This window comes from Gobio gobio (assembly GCF_949357685.1).
Source record: "Gobio gobio genome assembly, chromosome: 12".
NCBI lineage: Eukaryota > Metazoa > Chordata > Actinopteri > Cypriniformes > Gobionidae > Gobio > Gobio gobio.
In genome coordinates, this window is record NC_137105.1 from 1,790,505 (window position 1) to 1,811,849 (window position 21,345).

Consider the following 21,345-nt stretch of genomic DNA (forward strand, 5'->3'; position numbering starts at 1 on the left):
GCGTGCAGCCCGCGATGACAGCTTTTTTGTCATTTTATTAATGTAATCACATTAAAACAGGAAAAACTGTTTGTCTTATACACTGGGTTAAATCTGGGGCGATATTTTTTTAGAGTGGCAGCCCCGCCCCCTGCCGGCGTTCCTCATGAATATTAATTACGCCATCTCGAGGGCGCGCCGCTCGCTAACAGTAACCTATTAATATGTTATCATATCGATTGTTTACTACAACAAAGTATGTAAAAACTCTGCTAGTTCATGACGAGGTGGCCGAGTGGTTAAGGCGATGGACTGCTAATCCATTGTGCTCTGCACGCGTGGGTTCGAATCCCATCCTCGTCGACTGGTTTTGGCTGTAAATAGTTAACAAGTTACTTCTAAATAATGGATGACTGACTTGAAAGACTAGTCTTGGTGGTTTATGTTCGTGATCGTATGCATGAAAGCCGTTTTCCACCACAGAAGAAAAAAACGTTGGTAAATAATTGACATTAAACAACATTATGACTTGTGGCAGAAATGAGCTGTCTTTATATTTATCCATTAATTGTGTTGTATTTATATGTGTGGACTTAAACATGGAAATAAAGTTCTTTCTGAACTTAACTCATTAAAATCTACAGTATAATTACACACACACACTGTTCTCATTTAAACACTGCCTGATCTGCTGATGCTCATTTATCTTTGTGTATATTATCAACTGCTTAACAAAACCTCATTTCTGTCTGGAGTTTTGATCTTTACTTCACAAACGTTTGATGTATTTTTCCTCAGTCATTCTGCATTGATGGCGGTCTTCTCCATCTCAGTTATTAATAACATATATTTAGATGATTGCTATACATTCCACTTCCAGGCTCATCGCTTTATTGGAAGATGATAATGGTCTCTGCAACCAAACTCAATTACAGACTAGCATCATTAACTTTGATCATATCAGGCATGTCTTCCACAAAAGCTAGTTCATGTTGATCAAGTCAGTGGAGACGAATCAAGACGCATCACAACTTTTGAACAAAAAAACACATGTTTATTGAACTTTCCAAAGTAACTTCATGACGTCAGGGTGGATGTTGACTCCTCATCACGGAAGTTCAGGCGTCCACAGGTTTAGTCCAGCTGGATTAATAAGGAGAAAATCGATCAGTCATACATTGAAATGTACAAATTAATTAAATGCAAACTGTCAGCTTGATCACCTTCTGAAGAGCATGACTTAGACTAGTTGCCATAAAAATACATGCATTAGTTGCCGATACAAGCATGAATCAGTAGCAATAAAACAGAATAAACTAGTTGCGATAAAAATGCATGAATAAATTGCAATAAAAGTGCATGCATTAATTACAATAAAAATGCATGAATATATTGCAATAAAAATGCATGCATTAATTACAATAAAAATGCATGAATAAATTGCAATAAAAATGCATGCATTAATTACAATAAAAATGCATGAATATATTGCAATAAAAATGCATGCATTAATTACAATAAAAATGCATGAATAAATTGCAATAAAAATGCATGCATTAATTACAATAAAAATGCATGAATAAATTGCAATAAAAATACATGCATTAATTACAATAAAAATGCATGAATAAATTGCAATAAAAATGCATGCATTAATTACAATAAAAATGCATGAATAAATTGCAATAAAAATGCATGAATAAATTGCAATAAAAATGCATGCATTAATTACAATAAAAATGCATGAATAAATTGCAATAAAAATGCATGAATATATTGCAATAAAAATGCATGAATAAATTGCAATAAAAATGCATGCATTAATTACAATAAAAATGCATGAATAAATTGCAATAAAATGCATGAATAAATTGCAATAAAAATGCATGCATTAATTACAATAAAAATGCATGAATATATTGCAATAAAAATGCATGCATTAATTACAATAAAAATGCATGAATATATTGCAATAAAAATGCATGAATAAATTGCAATAAAAATATATGAATAAATTGCAATAAAAATACATGAATAAATTACAATAAAAATGCATGAATAAATTGCAATAAAAATGCATGAATAAATTGCAATAAAAATACATGAATAAATTGCAATAAAAATGCATGAATAAATTGCAATAAAAATGCATTCATTAATTACAATAAAAATGCATGAATATATTGCAATAAAAATGCATGAATATATTGCAATAAAAATGCATGCATTAATTACAATAAAAATGCATGAATAAATTGCAATAAAAATGCATGCATTAATTGCAATAAAAATGCATGAATAAATTGCAATAAAAATGCATGCATTAATTGCAATAAAAATGCATGAATAAATTGCAATAAAAATGCATGCATTAATTACAATAAAAATGCATGAATAAATTGCAATAAAAATGCATGCATTAATTACAATAAAAATGCATGAATAAATTGCAAAAAAATGCATGAATAAATTGCATTAAAAATGCATGAATTAATTACAATAAAAACGCATGCATTAATTGCGATAAAGCATGAAGACTTGCCTTGACGAAGCCAATGTCTTTGGCGTACTGCCTGAAGCACTGACGGCACATGTTCAGTCCGTATTTGCGGATCAGACCGTGTCGGTTTGAACAAACTCGGCTGGAAAAAACACAACAGGCCAGAATAAAAATGCATGCAAACACAATCAATACTTCATTATATATAATAATTAATGAGCTGATGGCTCGCGCTGCGTGATGGAGGTTTGAATGCATTAAAATGATAAAGTTTAAACACTCATATTAAATCACTGAGTTTATTTTAATGTTCTGCAATCGGTCTTGCCCACCGTCAGTCAACTGCAAACTGTAATGAGAGTTTGGGTGAAGAGTCACTTCTGGAAGCTCAACGGGACGATCCGTGATGTCATCGGTGCTATTCTGATCTAATATTTCATCGTTTTTAAATGTTGTAGATTTAAGTAGCAAACGAGAATCGATAAATAATGTATATCGAGACAAAAAAGGTCTTGTTAATGATGATCAGTTTTGTTCAAGGTTAATTAAAACAAGTTTTTCAATAACGGAATATGTAAAAGTATGAAGCACAATAATGATAAACAGCGGCTGACTAACATTTAGACATGATTAGATTCAGATGGTACATTTTAAATTGTGTCCACCTTTAGAGATAATACACCAGGCATTAATCATAATAAAATATAATATTGTTAAAGGGATAGTTCACCCAAAAATGTAAATTCTGTCATTTACTCACCCTCAAGTTGTTTCAAACCTGTATGAGTTTCTTTGTTCTGCTGAACACAAAAGATGATATTTGGAAAAATGTTCGTATCATAGCAGATAGAGCAACTATTGACTACCATAGGAGAAAAAAAATACTATGGTAGTCAATAGTTGCTCTCTGCTTTTTTACAAACATTCTTCCAAATATCATCTTTTGTGTTCAGCAGAACAAAGAAACTCATACAGGTTTGAAACAACTTGAGGGTGAATAAATGACTGAATTTACATGTTTGGGTGAACTATCCCTTTAATATTGTAAAGCTATATTAAATGATGGCATCTCCAATGCTTTCAGAATCTTTACTTTTGTTTGCATTTTTAATATTTACATTTATTGAACAAAAAAAAACAGCAGAAAATACTACAAACGTTGCTAAAGTGATGGTTCTGAACACATTAAAAACACATTTGCTTGAGTATTAGTATCAATACTGCGTCTTTTGCCTCACCTCATTCATTTGGAAGATGTTTACACAAACAACACTTATGATTTATTCATGTTAAAATATATTTTTATTTTTCTCCAATAATACACTGAGAAGTTTTCTTAAAGGGATAGTTTACCTAAAAATGAAAGTTCTGTCATAGAGAAAAGATGATATTTTGAAGATGGATGGATATTCATAAAGAGGTTATGAACGACTTAAGAGTAAAATCGTCATTTTAGGGTGAACTATACCTTTAATATTGTAAAGCTATATTAATTGATGGCATCTCCAATGCTTTCAGAATCTTTTGTTTGTATTTTTAATCTTTACAATTATTGAACAAAAAAAACAGCAGAAAATACTACAAACTTTGCTAAAGTGATGGTTCTGAACACATTTGCTTGAGTATTAGTATCAATACTGCGTCTTTTGCCTCACCTCATTCATTTGGAAGATGTTTAAACAAACAACACTTATGATTTATTCATGTTAAATACAAATATTATATTACTTCTGCAAATAATACACTACGAGAGAAGTTTTCTTAAAGGGATAGTTCAACCAAAAATGAAAGTTCTGTCATAGACAAAAGATGATATTTTGAAGATAGATGGATATTCATAGAGGTTTTGAACGACTTAAGAGTGAGTAAAATCCTCATTTTAAGGTGAACTATACCTTTAAGGCGCGCCTTTAGCCCCTTTGTGCCCTATACATTAATTTAATGGCGTATTCGTTACCCTACATGATTGTTCTTCGGGTTAAAACTTTACCTAAACACTTATTTTCGCGATATAACATTATAAAAACCGCTCATTCGTGTCTCTCAGATCAGTCGTCGAGTGCGGGACGACGGCGGCCGCCATTTTAGATCGCATGTGCTTCACATTCCTGAGGAAATCATAAACACGACGGCCTGAGCGAGCCGAACCCGCGCGCATTCACGAACCCACACATTAAACATGCGACAGAACCACAACTGACCAGGATCGGGATCCCTGGCCGTATTTTCTCGGATGACTCCAGTAGAGCTGCTGATGGCCCATCTCGTCTCTCTCGATCGGGATGTCGAAAAGGAAGTCTCGCTTGTGCGCAGGCGCAAAAAAGACGCTCTCCTTCTGCGGAACTTCCGGCGTCAACACGGAAGATGGCGACGTTTAGTGGTGGAGCGGCGCATTAGAAATTAAATTATTCAATAAATGAACAGTTCCACATATTCTGACATTATTTATGTGTGTATGTCAGTGGAAAGGCGATTCGTCATCGACACCAATAATTTGCTATAGTTTAGGCAGTATAAATACATTCATTCAGACTAACCAGTAACAGCTGGTATTTTAAAATTATGAATTTTAACGGTCATCAACATCGTAAATCCTTTTTCTTTTCATTTTTAAAAACAGGTATGTACATTTATAACGCTCTACTTTGTATTAGATTACGCTTGCAAACAATTACAACAACAACAAAAAAACATCAACATCGTAAATCCAGCAAAACAATAAATAAATAGTCCCTCACAGACTGATGACGTGTTTTAACAACATCGTAAATCCTGATTTTTTTATTTTCATTTTTAAAAACATGTATGTACATTTATAACGCACTACTTTGTATTAGATTACGCTTGCAAACAATTACAACAACACCAAAAAAAATACATCAACATCGTAAATCCAGCAAAACAATAAATAAATAGTCCCTCACAGACTGATTACGTGTTTTAACGGTCATCAACATCGTAAATCCTTAAAAAAAAACTTTTTTTGTTTTTTACATGTATGTACATTTATAACACTCTACTTTGTATTATATTACGTTTGCAACCAATTACAAAAAATAAAATAGTAACGCTGCATTGAAGGTGTTTCTAATGAACCCCATCACAGACGTGAAAATGACGTGTTTTAACGGTCATCATCGTAAATCCTGATTTTTTTATTTTCATTTAAAAAAAACATGTATGTACATTTATAACGCTCTACTTTTTATTAGATTATGTTTGCAAACAATTACAACAACAACAAAAAACATCAACATCGTAAATCCTTGAAAACAATAAATAAATAGTCCCTCACAGACTGATGACGCGTTTTAACGGTCATCAACATCGCAAATCCTAAAAAAAAAAAAAATAATTTTTTTTTACATGTATGTACATTTATAACACTCTACTTTGTATTACATTACGTTTGCAAAAAAACAATTACAAACAATAAATAGTTTAACGCTGCATTGAAGGTGTTTCTAATGAACCCTTTTCACAGACGTGAAAATGACGTGTTAACGGTCATCAACATCGTAAAACCTGCAAATTTTTTTTATATTTTCATTTTTAAAAACATTTATAATACTATACTTTGTATTATATTACGTTTCCATCAAATTACAAAAAAAATAGTATAACATTCAGATTGCCGTTATCAAACTCTCTCTATTTTTTCCTCTTTTTGAAAGTTGTGAAAACACTATTGGGGATTTTTTATTTTGCTATTAGAGCAAATGGGAACACACAAAAAATATATTAAATACATTCAATCTCATTCACTGCTTTAGAAGTTTGACGACTTCCACTTGTGAGAAACCCAGAAATCTGAAGTTGTGTACTGTCTGAGTAGGTACTACATTTGAATGTGAACTTACTAAAAAAGTATGTTCTAGTATGAATGCGTGTAGTAGCCTATGAATGTAGTCTGGACATACTACATCCGCCATGTTGCCGTTATCATGTGACCTAACGTCGCTTCACCTCCATTCAGGAAGTATTTGATTTCGGACACAGCGTAATAAACGTAAATGTGCCCAAAAACATGTCGCAATGTGCAAACTAGCCTGACGTCGTCATACTCAGATTCTAGTCCGATATGAGTCTGCTCCTGCTCCATTGGCTGTGATTATGGGCTGTTTCAACCCAACCAGGAAAGAAAATAGAGACCTACAACCAATCAGAGCCACGGAGTAAGTGACGTGTTGAGCGACGCATAGTTGTCAACAGAACTCAAATTTTGAGAGAAATAGTGAAGGTGAACGCATGTACGAACAAGTTCTCCATTTAGGATTAGAACGAATTCAACCCAAGCGCTCTTTGATGATGTCACTGTTGATCATCTGTCCATCATCGTATAAAGCCCGCCCTGATGATCTGATTGGTCCAAACAGCTCTGGTTCCAGCATAGTTGCTCCACAACGGATCGAGTCCAGACCGAACTTCCCGAACTCAAATGTTGTGGGCGGGTAACTAAATCTTTTTTAGTAACTAAATCTTTAGTAACTTTTTTAGTAACTAAAAGTAACTAAATCTTTTTTTAAATCAAGTAACTCAATTACAATTACTAAAATTTTAATTAGTTTGTTACTCGCGTTACTCTCTTTTGTGAAAAATGAACGCTTGCGGACAATTTCGCTCAGATCTAGGCCCTAGCCTGGCCCGTGCTTTTTTATCCTCCCTATCACACACTGTTGCTGCCATTAAAATAGTTTTGTTTTTAATGTCAAAGTAGTTATATTTCATTTCGTTTTTTTATTAAGTTAATTTAGAAAAATGTTTGGAGCATTTTTTTTTCTGTTAAATTAAAGTTTTAGATTTTTAAAGTGATGACGAAGCGGCCGACAGTGAGTTAACCCAACGCTTTAGCCTCTCAAATCAACACTTGACTCGTCTTGCCTATAATAAAATCCACAGATATCAAACACTTCACGCATCACAATGTGAGTTTAAACTACAAAATCACAGTAAAAAGGCATTTTTTTAAAGTTGAGGTTAGGCGTAGGCATTCGCAAACGAAACGGGCTATACAATCTAAAAAAATAAAAATAAAAACATGCAGGTTGTCTTGCCTTACACCTCTCCACAAAACGAATATAATCCGATCTTCAATTCCCATATGCACATTTAACAGAGTTCACGTCAACGAAAGCAACCGATATGAGCTGCATTTATATCAGTTAAAAGATCAAAGACCTCAATATGAGAGAGAGCGACCGAAGCACTGCTAAGATCATTTAGTCCATTAGTTTGAATGAAGATGATTGTGTCTTTGAGCATATAAGACTTACTTCAGGTTCACTGGCGACAGTTTGTGTGTTGGCTTGCTTTACTCATTCGCGCGACGCGTGTTGCACTTTCTGAATTGGTTTGTTTGAGTAATTGGATTTAAATCCGTCTTGAAAGAATCTCAGAAGGCATTTACTGGTCTGGTCTTTTCACAATCGGATAGATATCTGGTCAGAGAAAACGAACTGAGCAGGTGTAAAAAGGCCATAACTCTCCCAGTATACTCTCCAGCTGGACACTAAACACTGCTTGATTTGAAGGCCTTTTGCCCTGTTGATTACAATAAGTCTAAAAAATTATGTTTATTGTGTTTGAATGGTCAGTAGGGGAGAGCGGGCACAGCCTCACGCTTTTTGACTTTCTCAGTTTGTGTAAATCCACTTGGGGTTCAGAGTATTAATTGTTTCCCACATTAATTTCCCACATGTCTAGTGCAATGATGTGGTTTTGTTTCATTAATACAGTGTTTACTTTTTTCTTGATTTACCCCGAAAGAATGGAAGTGAAATGTGACAACATGCCCCATAGGTGGAGTACATTATAACATGACCAAATAACAGCTTAAAATGTGACCTGATATAATCAAAAAAATATCCAAGACAAACTTAAATATTTTGTCAATAAAATACAATTATTAACTTTAAAAAAAGGCATTTTTTTAATCATTAAAAATATACTGATTTTTGAGTTTGACAACAAACACATCGTTAAATACAGCTATACAGCATAGTTCAAACCATAATAACATCATTTCTGAACATTAACTCAGTCATTATTCACCCTTTTCTCATGGTTTCTCAAAATAAAATCATAAAAGTATAGAATATAATGGCATATTTCTAATATGGGCTCAATGTAACGCAGTGTACTGGGATGCACAACTGGGATTTAACCTCGGCTCGTGTCTTCTGCTGTTAGATCCGCATTAAAGAACATCTCAACTGTTAAATAACAGATATAAGATTACATTAATATCAGATTTGGCTTATTTTAAATAAACACAAAAAAAGAGATGAAAAATTAACTTTTTTTTTATTATTTACTTTTGCTATGGTTAAATACATGTTCAGTAATATCTTCCATAGATTTTTCAATTCTGGCGCTATTTTTTTCTCTAAGGCTGTGTTCACACTGCAGGGCTTAATGCTCAATTCCGATTTTTTGAAAAAATGCGATTTTTTTTGCAAGGCCGTTCACATTTCCAATTAAATGCGACCTTTTGTGATCTCCTGTGTGAACGTGAAATGACCCAGAAGTGACCCGCATGCGCAGAAGAGAACTCAATGACGTCACTTGTTGTTTACGGAAGTAGCCAAATATGGGCGTCAGCATTGGAGTTCGTTTAGCTGTATTAAAGTTATTTTCGCAACGGAGGCAGCACCATTACAACCTTCTCATGTTAAGAAGAAAATTAAAAAAGAGGAGGAGAGCAAGGTTTTTGGCCATGGCGTTTTGTGGAGCAGTGGTAGCAACGTCGGTACAGAGAAACGTGTGTGTGCGGAGTCGCAGCCAGGAGTGGTGGGAGACTGATGTGAGTGGCTTTACTGAGACCCAATCCGTCAGTAACTTCAGAATGACCAGATCCACCGTCAATTATGTTTGCGAGCGCCTTCAACTAACTTTGTCACGGGAAGAGACACGTCTGCGGCGGCCCATAACAGTGCAGAAACGCGCTGGAGTTGGAGTGTATTGCCTAGCAACAGGCGCGTACTTCTTCTTTTATTGGCGGTTAGCAACTATTTCTTGTGCATTACCGCCACCACTGGACTGGAGTAAGGAACTGGAGTTACAATGATGACGTTTGTCGCGTATCAACGACGTGCGGGTCGGATACATGTGACCTGGCAGTTCAGACTGAAGACGCATTTCAAAAGATCGGATATGTATCGGATTTGGACCACATACCCAAGTGGCCTGGGTCGCATTTGAAAAGATCGGATCTGTGTCGTTCAGACTGTCATGAAAAGATCAGATACAGGTCGCATAAGGGCAAAAAAATCGGAATTGGGTCGTTTCAGCCTGCAGTGTGAACTCAGCCTAAATAATGTTGATATGGCAACTAGTAAATACACTAAGTGTCATTCTGGCATGTGTGGAAAGGGTTAAAACATGTGTGTTACAACTAACCCCGCGTTAGGTTGTGCCAGCGTTCCCCTATATTTAAATAGCAGACATAAAAGTAACTTAAAAGTTACTTTCCTTAGTAACTAATTACTTTTGATATACAGTAATTGATACTGGTACTTTTAAAAGAAGTAACTGTAACTAATTTGCAGGAACTTGCCTAACACTGCATGTGTGTGATATGATCAAACACACACACACACACACACACACACACACACACACACACACACACACACACACACACACACACACAAACACACACACACGAGCGGAAGCGCTCGCGGCAGAATAAAAGCTCCGCCCATTCAAGAGTCAAGACACGCCTTTGTTTTGAATAGGCGAAAAAATTACATACTGTGCCTTTAACTCTCATAGATTGCATAGCTGACAAGATAAAATGTTGCAGGCAAATTAGAGGAAGTGGAATGACTGCTAATGATCGCGATATGTGTCTAATGTGAACTTTTCCCCTCAGAAACGCGAATGGCGCGGAAGGCGTGACGTCACGCGCCCTGACAGCAGCCGAGGCTCTGGTTTGCTGATGCTGTGGGAGCCTGAGCAGCTTCATGACACTCTTCCATTAAAATGCGCTTCTGTGTGGATGTGACAGCCGCCTTACATGCCTACATCTGCGGTGAGGCTTTTATTCTCTATGCATATCGTTTCTCGTGCATCTGAATGCGGCAAACTCAGGGTTCAGCTTAGCAGCAAAGCTAACCAGTGTCAGTGCATCATCAAAATACACACACACATCGCCATGCATGTGCGTGCATCGGTTATCTCCCGCTAGAAATGAGTAATATCAACCAAATCTAGGTGTTAGTGAATGCAGTGCTTCTGCGTGTGTGTGAGTTTTTGTGGCGCGCGCAGCTGCTCGCTTTAGCTCGAGCATGCAGCTGCGATTAATGCATGCATGTGCGCGAGCTTCCGTCATACTTCCTTATTTTTTTTTATTTACTTTAACTAGTGCATATTAGTGCAGTCACTTTTATGCATTGAGTTGCATTCGTCGACAGTCGTGCATATGCGTTCATTCCTCGCGTATTGTGGTGGTCGCGCGCCTGGCCGTGGTTGTATTTCACGCAGCTTTATTAATAGCCGTTTTGGACATCGAAACACGAATGCATTGATCAGTGATATCTGTAGAAATCAATCCTGCTGACTCACTGCATCACAACTTGAGTAGTTCAACATGTTTCAGATCACATGTACATGTTTTGGGTTCAAAATACAGTAAATATTGACGTTTTTATGTTGCTGTAGTTTTAGGTCGCAATGTTTTTGTGGTTTATCTGGACATTGACAGCACATCAGACATAGAGAGTGTGTAAACAAAGCTAAAAAAAATAGAATATGCTATCTTTTATTGCTCTCTCTCATACATGTAGTCATCAGGGGTGTGCGATAGTCACAAAATGTTGATATTTTCTTTGATTTTCTCAATACCGATAATTATAGGATATCAGCAGCCGTGGACAGAGACTCCTAAAGTTTATGATATTCTTCATATATGGTGGTTAGTGCACACCAGTGACAGAAATTATTGATTTTTACCACTATAAAACCACTTTTCTCTGTTTCCAGTTCCCTTCTTTACCTGTGCTTGATATGATGATAATGCTATGTAAACATTGATATGTGTCTTTTTCAGACATGATCTTTTATACTGTATTGTCTGCGTCTGTGCTGCACTGTCGTAATCTTCTAATTAGCAGCTCTTCAGGTTAAATCTGCAGAGAGGAGTAATTAGGTCTGGACCCCTGTGAGTTCATACTTTAGTTGCGTTAGAATTCAAGGCCACGTTTGTTATATTAATACTGTTAATCTCATGTTTCTCAGGGCACTTAGTAGAGAAAGGTTTGTTGGAGCAGAATGTTGTAGATCAGAGGCTGTTACATTTGAAACGCCTCCATTTTAGAGTTTGATCAGAAAACTAGTGGTGTAAGAATGGTGCATTCACACCAAACGAGAATAGAGCGTCAAAATCGTGTCTAGTTGGACGCTTGAACATTTCGAATCCATTCGCGCGTCAACAGCCAATTGGACGCGTGTATAAATCGAGCGTTTGAAGCGAAATAGACGCAAGGCGCTCCAGGAGAAATATGTCATAAAACACCACTCTGCCTCTTTTCATTTTCATTAAAAAAACATATTAATCATTAATACAATAGCCATTAGGGCTGCATGATTTGGGGGAAATATCATATCTAATTGCGATTATTCTGGTTAAAATTGGGCATTTATTTATTTAATTAAAATCGTAGCCTTTGCGCTTTCATAATCACACATAAGCCAAATCGCGATTGCGGTTCAATTTCGATTAATCTTGTAGCCCTAATAGCCACACACACGTGGTCCAGGCAATGCCTACATTATCTTCACTGCATGTGTATTTAAATATCCTAAAAAATAAAGTTATGAAACTTCTCTTTGCCCTCAGTCAAAATGATTTGGCAGACAACAAATGATGATCATGAGAGCAAAGATCGGCCGTTAGATCCACACAAGACGAGTTATATCTGATGTTTAACCACTACAGGACATCAGAGCCAGCGGCAGAAGGACTGGCCGAGGAAAGGCTGATCTCGCCTGGGTTAATGAGCGCCACTGATCCACTGGAGCTCACAACTCCACAAATATAGACACACTATATTTTTATTTATAAATAAACCACAGATTTGAGCTTTAAACTACATTCTCGCCTGAAAAAGTCCTAAAACGACATTTCGTCACACAATAACAGTAGTATTTTTAAATTATGCAGGGTTTCTCATACACGTCACTTCACCACGTGACAGCAGCGAGCAGGCTCCTGATTGGTTAACGCGGCGCCAATTGACGCCAAAGTTCAAATTTTTTAACTCGGGCGTCAGACGCAAATTCGCTTCAAACGCGTGAATGCACAAAAAGCACCACTCGCGCAAGACGCTCAATTCGTGTCAAATTCGCATGAACTGGATGCGCGGATGAGGCGGAATCGCGCCACAGGACCTCCAGACGCATGTCAACACGCCTTTCCATTGACTTAACATTGAAATCACTCGCTCCAGATGCTCTATTCGCGTTCTGTGTGAACGTAGCATAAGAATGGTGCGTTCACACCAGACGCGAATGAAGCGTTTCGCGCGAGTGATTTACGCGTTAAGTCAATGCAAAGATGCGAATAGACATTCTGCGGCGCGATTCGCACAAATGAAGACTTGTTTATACTTTGGCCTGTCTCCGCAGCGCGAGCACTCCTTCCCAAACGGACGAGGCGTTTATATTCGACGCGCTCGCCGTTGTGCTATTCTTTGAATAGACAGAGGGCGACTCTGAGTAATTGTTCTATAAACCATCAGGAAACAGCGGAGAGAAGAAGTAGAAGAATATACACAGGTGACGATATTTATTTTAGTACTCTTCACCACACTACAAAATAATCTTGTAAACCCCAGTAAACCTTGATATTATTACTTGTGACATGAGAACAAATGTATGTACACATGTATACAACTAAAATAATGCGCAAACTGGGCGCCGGTGTGATGAGACGTCATGCTCGGTCAGAGTCACCTCGAAACTCGTGCATCTTCGAATGTGGAGCCGTGCGAAAAGTTACAAAAAAATGCGCTGCACGCGAAATAGGGTCTCGCGGTTTTGTACGATTCTTGTTGTTTTTCCTTTTAATTGTTAAAGCTACACTGTGTAACTTTTTTAATTTATTCTTAGCTAAAAACACTTAGTTCTTTCAAAAAATATGTGCTCATTAATGTATATTTCCTTCTTTCAAGTAAAGTATTCTCGTAAGTTTATAATATGCCATTGTAAACACATACGGGTGAGGGTTCGAATGCGGGTCGCCATGTTGAGCCTCCATCTTGAAAGTACATTAGCCAAAGAGGGACATTCCCGTAAATTCAAGCTTCGCCTTTGGCGTTTTAACACTCGATGGCTCCGTGTCCAATGTGGACGAGGTCGAACTGGAAGCCATGTTAATCTTGGACTAAATCGGCCACCGTAGGAGTTAAAACGAAATCGGAATTGAGAGGAACAGAAACTAATATTCACTGGATGGTCATATACCAGTTCACCACTAGATGGGGGAAAATATCACACAGTGGAGCTTTAAGACTCCATAAATGTACTTCAGCAGATGATATTTAGCTTAATTATCCACAATTTAGGATACAGTATTAAAAAATGCTTATATCATGTAATCATGCACAAACTGAATTTGACTCGACTTTAAGCTCATTATCGGGACCATCCCTGAGGAAAGCTAGGGGGAGATTTTGATACAGCAAGAGAGAAGACATTGATGACATGCTTTTCATTTATTTGGCAAAAAAAGGAGAATATGTATTGCTTATCTCTACGGGAACTTATGTGACTTTTTAGCACACAAAGATTAAGCTGAAGAATGAACTTGCATTTAGCAAGAGAGAGACGAGGAAAACAAATAAGTGTGCAAATGGAAATGATTGCGGCCGCCGGAAAAAAATTATTGAGCTAATTTTTTTTATTGTGCGATTTAATTTATTTATTGACTATCGCGACAGGCCTACGTCCAACTACACGCAAATAGCACGATTTATTCACGGGTCTGGTGTGAACCGGCCACATTGAGAGGGGAACAATGCTTTTCTTTGAGCAGGTTGTATTTTTGTGTGTGCTTTGTAATTTTATGTAGCAATGCATGGCTTTTCAAAGTTATAAAATCATTGTTTATAATCAGGGCTTGTCATGAACACCTGCGTGTGTATTTCAGCAGTGGCTTGTAACGCAGCCACTTTGGCGGGTTGATTTTTATAAATAATAAATTTTTTAATTGTAGTCTTTTAAAAATGCATCTGAAATAATAAACCTAGTGCAATGTGGTGTTGACAAAAATATAAATTTTTATGATGCATATCGATACTGAAATGTCTAACATTGATTGCCACACAAACCCGCCTCCCCTCACTCACTCATTTCATTTGCTCTGGATGAATATTGTTGCTGTTACAGAGCTCGAATTTGGCCATGGGATTGCGTGTTTTACGCATAATTTTACTAATTTCCACAGATTTTGAGCTCACAGTCAAAGTGCGCACACAGAAAGCCGCCTCTCAGCGCTAAATATTCGCAGCTTATTGCACTTAAACAGTAAAATACACACAAAATAATGTAGTAGTCTTGGTGAGTATTCACGTAAACACAGTCAGTTCTGTTTTAAGTGAATGTAAACAGTTGAGAAAGAAAACACATGTGTAACAGTATAATGGATCTGTATGTCAGGACTTATGCTGTGTTCACACTGAACGCGAATAGAGCGTCAAATTCTCGTCTATCGTATCTAGTTGGACGCTTGAACATCCATTCGCGAATTGGACACGCGTTCAAGGCGCTCAAATTAAATACATTAATATGTGGTTCAGACAAGTGTGCATATATATGATTATCACTGTAATAAAATTAAATATGACATAAAACACAACCCAGTCTCTTTTTGTTAAATGTTTTTGTTGTGATCAATAATAGCCATTATAAAAGTATAAGTAAAATGTATAAGAAGCTATACTATACAATAAATAAAGCAAACTCTGAATTCAGTCAAACAAAGTCAGCGCTAGTAGGCTATTTTAGAAACGGTTTCTATTTCTGTGACGGCTATAACAACAACACAAAACATAATCTCAGGTAGTGTTTATGTGCTTTATTTAATGTTAAACGTGTGTAATGTGACTTTGAATATAATTTAGTGCTCAGCTTTGTAACATAGTCGTACTAAAAGCAACAATGAATAATTCATCTCAGATCTTGAAATATTACACAAATGGAAACGAGAACGTTCAAACTGTGAACAAACAAGTATATTCAAAAAAAAAGATTGTTTTAGTGACTCTGTATGTATTTAAACATGACATCAGGACTTTGCGTAAACATACACGCCACTTTCTAAAGCCAAATGGCGTGTTATCTGTACGCATTTTGAGCTATCCGCGTGTATGTCTATGCCGTGTGATTCCACGTGTATGTGTACGCCGAAACGAACCATCATCTCCGCGTGTATGTCCAAGCCGTGTGATTCAGCGTGAATGTATACGCCGAAACAAACCATTATGTGTGTGTGTGTGTGTCCGTGTCCCCACAATGTAAATGGATTTATAAACATACTAAATTATGTTTTTTTGAAAATGTAAAAAAAAATTTTTTTAGTAATGTTTACATGGTGTTATATTTGTGAGTTTGATTATGTACTTATCTCTGGTGCCGTACGCCCGCACGCTGTTCTGATTGGCTGTGGTTTTTGATTGATTTGTCACAAGTTGCTCTTCACTGGAATCTTATCTCGTCGCGTGTAGTTAGGACACGGTGTTAAAGTGACAGCAGCTTAATATTCCTTCTGCCAAATTATGAGATAATATTAAAAATATCTACATGGGAGTTTTCCCCATGGTATTGATGTCAAAATTCTGGCCAGTGAAAATCCTGAGTGGCTTGTAACTTGAGCAAAAAAGTGAATGTCAAGCCCTGTTTACAATGAATATATTAATATATTTTTTCAAGGTGAGTTTAGGTATATTAAACAGAATTTCTAACTTCACTCAAAAAACATGCTAATTAAAATCCATTTATTTTCCTTAGGTTATAAAAGGCGACTCATTTGCCTCTGAGAAAATGCCTTATGGGAAACTCTATCATCCAAATACATTCCAGAATTAGAGGACCGAGAATAAGCTGCATTTTCTATGATAACATTTTGTACCCAATCTGCTGGAGCAGACCTTTTTCGCATCGCCAACCTGCCGTCCTCGTCCCCAGAATCGCTTCACCGACCGTCCCGCAGGACGACTGCCTATCATGAGATTCCGAATTTACAAGCGGAAGGTGGTGATACTGTCTCTAGTGGTGGTAATCTGTGGATTCGCCGTCTGGAATAGTGGGAAGGCGAAGAAGGCCAGCACCGCATTTCCCAAGGAGGCGGAGACGGGTAAGCGGAGCAGCGCCGCCGGTCAGGTGCAGGTAACGATACCAGTGACCCGGAAACCCGTCAACGAGACTCTTCCGGAAAAACAGCAAGTCGTTGCCAAGCCCGAAGCAGACAACACGACTCTGGTGTACCGAGGGATCGTGTTTCAGCTCAACTTTGACCAGACCCTAAGAAACGAGGAAAAGTTCCGGAACGTGCGCCAGAAGGATGACCTTGTCGTCGTCATCCAGGTTCACAACCGTCCCGAATACCTACGTCTTTTGGTGGACAGCTTGAGAAAAGCGCGAGGAATCGAGAACGTCTTGCTGATATTCAGCCATGACTTCTGGTCTCCGGAAATCAATCAGATAGTCGCGTCCGTCGACTTCTGTTTGGTCCTTCAGATATTCTTCCCCTTTAGCATTCAACTCTATCCTCAAGAGTTCCCCGGGAATGATCCCAGAGATTGCCCTCGAGACATTCCCAAGAAAGATGCCTTAACGTCAGGCTGCATAAACGCAGAGTACCCGGACTCCTTCGGACACTATCGGGAAGCCAAGTTCTCGCAGACCAAACATCACTGGTGGTGGAAGCTGCACTTCGTGTGGGATCGAGTCAAAGTGTTGAAAGATCACCAAGGACTTTTATTGCTCATCGAAGAGGACCACTATCTCGCTCCCGACTTTCAGCACCTTCTCAAAATGATGGCGACCCTAAAGAAAGAACAGTGTCCCGACTGTGATATCTTGTCTCTGGGAAGCTATGGTCACACCGGCTACTCCAGCAAAGCCAACAAAGTGGAGGTGAAAGCATGGAAGTCCACCGAGCACAACATGGGAATGGTGTTGAACAGAGATGCGTACCAGAAACTCCTCAGATGCACCGATGCCTTCTGCACCTACGACGACTACAACTGGGATTGGTCGTTGCAGTACCTTACTGTGGCCTGTTTGCCCACGTTCCTGAAGGTCATGGTCAGCGAAGCGCCTCGCATTTTCCATGCCGGCGACTGTGGCATGCATCACAAGAAGTCGGCTTGCATGCCGAGTAGCCAGAAGACGAAGATCGATAAAATTCTCCAGAGCAGCGGGAACCAGTTGTTCCCGAAACAGCTGCTCATCACAAAGAGACTCCCTTCTTCCGGGTCCAAAGGACTGGCTCCGCACGTGAAAAACGGAGGCTGGGGAGACATCAGGGACCATGAACTCTGCAAGAGCTACCTTCGATTACAGTGACTTTCGATTCTCTCCTTTTTGTTGTTTTTGCATCCTCTAATGAAAGCCTTTAAGAGTTCTTTATGGACTACTACTTCTTATTGCCTGTTTTATTGAAATATTCCAAATAAAAAAAAGTATGTGACGTTTGGATTTGGTGGTTATGAGCATCATTGAAGTATTATCACTGGAAAAAGTGTTATTGTTGTCACTCTTATATATCTATTATTAAAGACTAGCATTTTTGTGCCATTTCAAAGACAACATTTGTATATATGATTTTAAATCTGCAAAAGCATGAACTTTCTTATAATTATGTATATGTGTGTGTGTATATATATACAGACCTGCAGACAGTGTGCTTTGGATCATTATTGGGGCTTTCGCACTGGGTAGTTATAGGAACTAGTCACCAGGGTGGTCCCCGAGAACTAAAGTTTCCCCTAGGGGCGTTTTTTTTTGGTTGCATTTGCACCACGAGTAGGAACTCTGAAGTTACGTCCTGGCGCTCTGGTTGTTGTGCAGGACGTCTTATTGAATACGTTATTTGATGAAACTTTTAAACAAAGAAAGTAAACTGTGTATGAACAAGTATTAAAGGATTAGTTCACTTTCAAATGAAAATTTCCTGATGATTTACTGACCCCCATCTCATCCAAGATGTTCATGTCTTTCTTTCTTCAGTGGAAAAGAAATTAAGTTCTTTGAGGAAAACATTCCAGGATTTTTCTGCACTTAATAATGGACTTCAATGGGAACAGTTGAAGGTCCAAATCAATGCTGTTTCAGAGGAAGGGCTTCAGAGGCTCTGACCAATCCCAGACGAGGAATAGAGTCTGATCTAGACAAACCATCGCCACATTTTCAACGCTCGACTTCGGTGTTGTTCTTCTTCACGGCGTATGACGTCATCACGTTGGAAAGGTCACATGACGTAGGTGGAAGTGCTGACTCCATCTCATGTTCTCCAACTTTAAAATCGCCCAACATCGTTGTTTTCCCTTTATTTGTGTAAAGGGCGTTTGATTTAGTCTTTGCCCATTCGTTTAACACTGGGTCGGTACTTCCACCTATGTCATGTGACCTTTCCAACGTGATGACATCATACGCCGTGAAGAATCACAACACTGAAGTCGAGCATCTGAGGTTAAAGTATATAAATGTGTATTTGTGTTGTAAATGTTGATGGTTTGTCTAGATCACACTCTATTCCTCGTTTGGGATCAAAGCCCTTCCTTTGAAACTGCATTGATTTGGACCTTCAACCTGTAAAATCCTGGAATGTTTTACCTCAAAAAACGTAATTTCTTTTCGAATGAAGATCATCTTGGATGAGAATGGGGGTGGGGTGAGTAAATTATCAGGACATTTTCATTTTAAAGTGAACTATTCCTTTAAGGCCAATCAGCGTCACTGGCAGTTCCTGTAGGGCTGGGTATCATTCAGAAATTTTCGATACTGATACCTTGATTCGATACCGGTTCCTGAACGATACTTTTTTCGAAACCTATTGCATTTTAACAAGACATTACACAATACCACAAAAAAATCTTTATAGGGTCATATCGGGTACTGGGTCGGCGTAATATATATCTTGTGCTCCACGTATAAAGCTTAAAGCACTGGCAAAAGTAGCCTTATGATTATGAATGTAAAAATATCAAGGAGACATTTGAATTGTGTATTAATAAACTAGTGTTTTCTGAGTCTGTGTTGGTGCAAAGACTCGTCATCTCCGCAGTAGTGAATGCATGTGCGCCTATAAATGCAACTTTCATTTGGATTACATAATATAGTATTTGTTTTCAATTGGTCCGTTTAAAAGTAGAGATTTCAGGTGTTCTATAGGCCTATTTCTCATGTCTGTGAGGCCTGTGTTCTGAGTCTCAGAACTTGTTTTGTCCTCGATATAAACAGAAGCATTGATAGATTGGACGCGATCAGCTCGGAGCCGTAATGACGGGGTTACACACTACAGTTTCACGTGTGAGCCGCGTCTCTGGGCGTAACTGAATTAAACTAGTGTTTTTCCGCCACAGCCAATTGTGCTGCATGCTTGATTCAATGACATTGACGAGATTAACCCCTTAGGTATTGAAATTTGGTATCAAACGACAAGACATTTTACGATACTCGATGGTATCGAGGCAATTCGATCGGTACCGAAAAGTATCAAACTCGATACCCATTCCTAGTCCTGAGTTAGACCCTACTCTGAAGTAGGTGATGATTTAGTCTCGCCAAAAGGAGTTTCTGTAACTGAAATCGTGCCCAGTTCCTGCGGTGCAAACGCACCAAAAAGCGGGTACTTCAGCCATTAGTTATAAGACCAATAAAAACGTTCCTCTGGTGCGAAAGCCCCTGTAATTCCACCTTCTGTTTAAGATTATGCTGGGCTATTTTTGATATGCAGATGAACTATTTTCTATTTGCTTGAATGTTGACTGACCGTTTTCGAGGTGTAAGGTTGTGCTTCATATTGAACATATTCCAGTATTAGAATGGTTTTGAAGCTTTTGCAAGACATTAAAGTTGCATTGACTATCTTGCCGTCCTCATTACCCCCTTATAGATGCTTTGTCCTATTTACACAAGCTTCCAGATCTCTGGCCTCAATCTTCACAGATCCAACAGTGTGAGAAAGTAAAGCCTTCGGAGCGGTTTGACCTGGGTTATTATTATCGTTAACTTAAACCATAACCATTTTCACACAATAAAAAGCTTATTTTATTTCGGGTAGCATTTTCGTTAAGTACTAAAATAACCAAAATACACGAAAAATATACATGGCAAAAACTCACAACAACATACAATACATAAGAAATATAATATCAGAAAATATAAAGATAAAATCTAGTTCAAAGTATCTCAATGATACTAAAATAACACTGCATGTGACTAAGATCACGTGTGTTTTGCATTCATGACAACCACAGTCCAAAAACTTCCCAAAAATGATTTCCTGTCCCTCATGTCATTCAAACCCTGCATGACTTTCTTTCTTCGGAGGAACAAAAAAGATGTTTTCAAAGTGTCTTTTCAATGGGAGCCAGTGTTGTTTTGCCTCCAAGTTTATGAACAAAATAGTTTCAAAATGTGTGTGCATTTTAGCCTTTAACTACTGAAAAAGTACAACAATCACATATCTCCCTTTGCATGTTTGTAAATTTAATATTTTGACTTCATTTAAGAATTTTATGATGCTTTTAGCTACCAGATTTTCGGTTTATAAAATGCAAAAACATTAGATTCCTTCTGGTAATGCTTACAGGTTTATGAGGCTTTCAAGCACTTTGTAGAGGGAAATATCAGCTAGTTAG

At 37.7% G+C, this 21,345-nt stretch overlaps 2 protein-coding genes across 2 annotated transcripts; one reads left to right on the forward strand and one right to left on the reverse strand.

The window, feature by feature from the left end:
• Window positions 1-1,011: 1,011 nt before the first annotated feature.
• rps29 (ribosomal protein S29) lies at window positions 1,012-4,813 on the reverse strand. The gene is made up of 3 exons (XM_079831020.1): window positions 4,681-4,813; window positions 2,522-2,621; window positions 1,012-1,122 (listed from the first exon to the last, which is right to left on the reverse strand). Exons 1-3 carry the CDS (start codon window positions 4,740-4,742, stop codon window positions 1,114-1,116), a joined length of 171 nt encoding a protein of 56 aa, XP_079687146.1. The 5' UTR covers window positions 4,743-4,813; the 3' UTR covers window positions 1,012-1,113.
• A 5,350-nt stretch (window positions 4,814-10,163) lies between these two features.
• Window positions 10,164-18,281, forward strand: mgat2 (alpha-1,6-mannosyl-glycoprotein 2-beta-N-acetylglucosaminyltransferase). Its single transcript, XM_079831853.1, has 2 exons — window positions 10,164-10,511; window positions 16,487-18,281. Exon 2 carries the CDS (start codon window positions 16,703-16,705, stop codon window positions 18,044-18,046), a length of 1,344 nt encoding a protein of 447 aa, XP_079687979.1. The 5' UTR covers window positions 10,164-10,511; window positions 16,487-16,702; the 3' UTR covers window positions 18,047-18,281.
• The last annotated feature ends 3,064 nt before the right edge of the window (window positions 18,282-21,345 follow it).

Excerpts from the sequence above, each read along its gene's own strand:
- rps29 (XM_079831020.1), bottom strand. The coding sequence starts at position 4,742 with ATGGGCCATCAGCAGCTCTACTGGAGTCATCCGAGAAAATACGGCCAG. Across the intron at positions 2,622-4,680 it reads GGCCAGGGATCCCGATCCTG|CCGAGTTTGTTCAAACCGAC; the intron begins GTCAGTTGTGGT and ends TGTTTTTTCCAG.
- mgat2 (XM_079831853.1), top strand. The coding sequence starts at position 16,703 with ATGAGATTCCGAATTTACAAGCGGAAGGTGGTGATACTGTCTCTAGTG.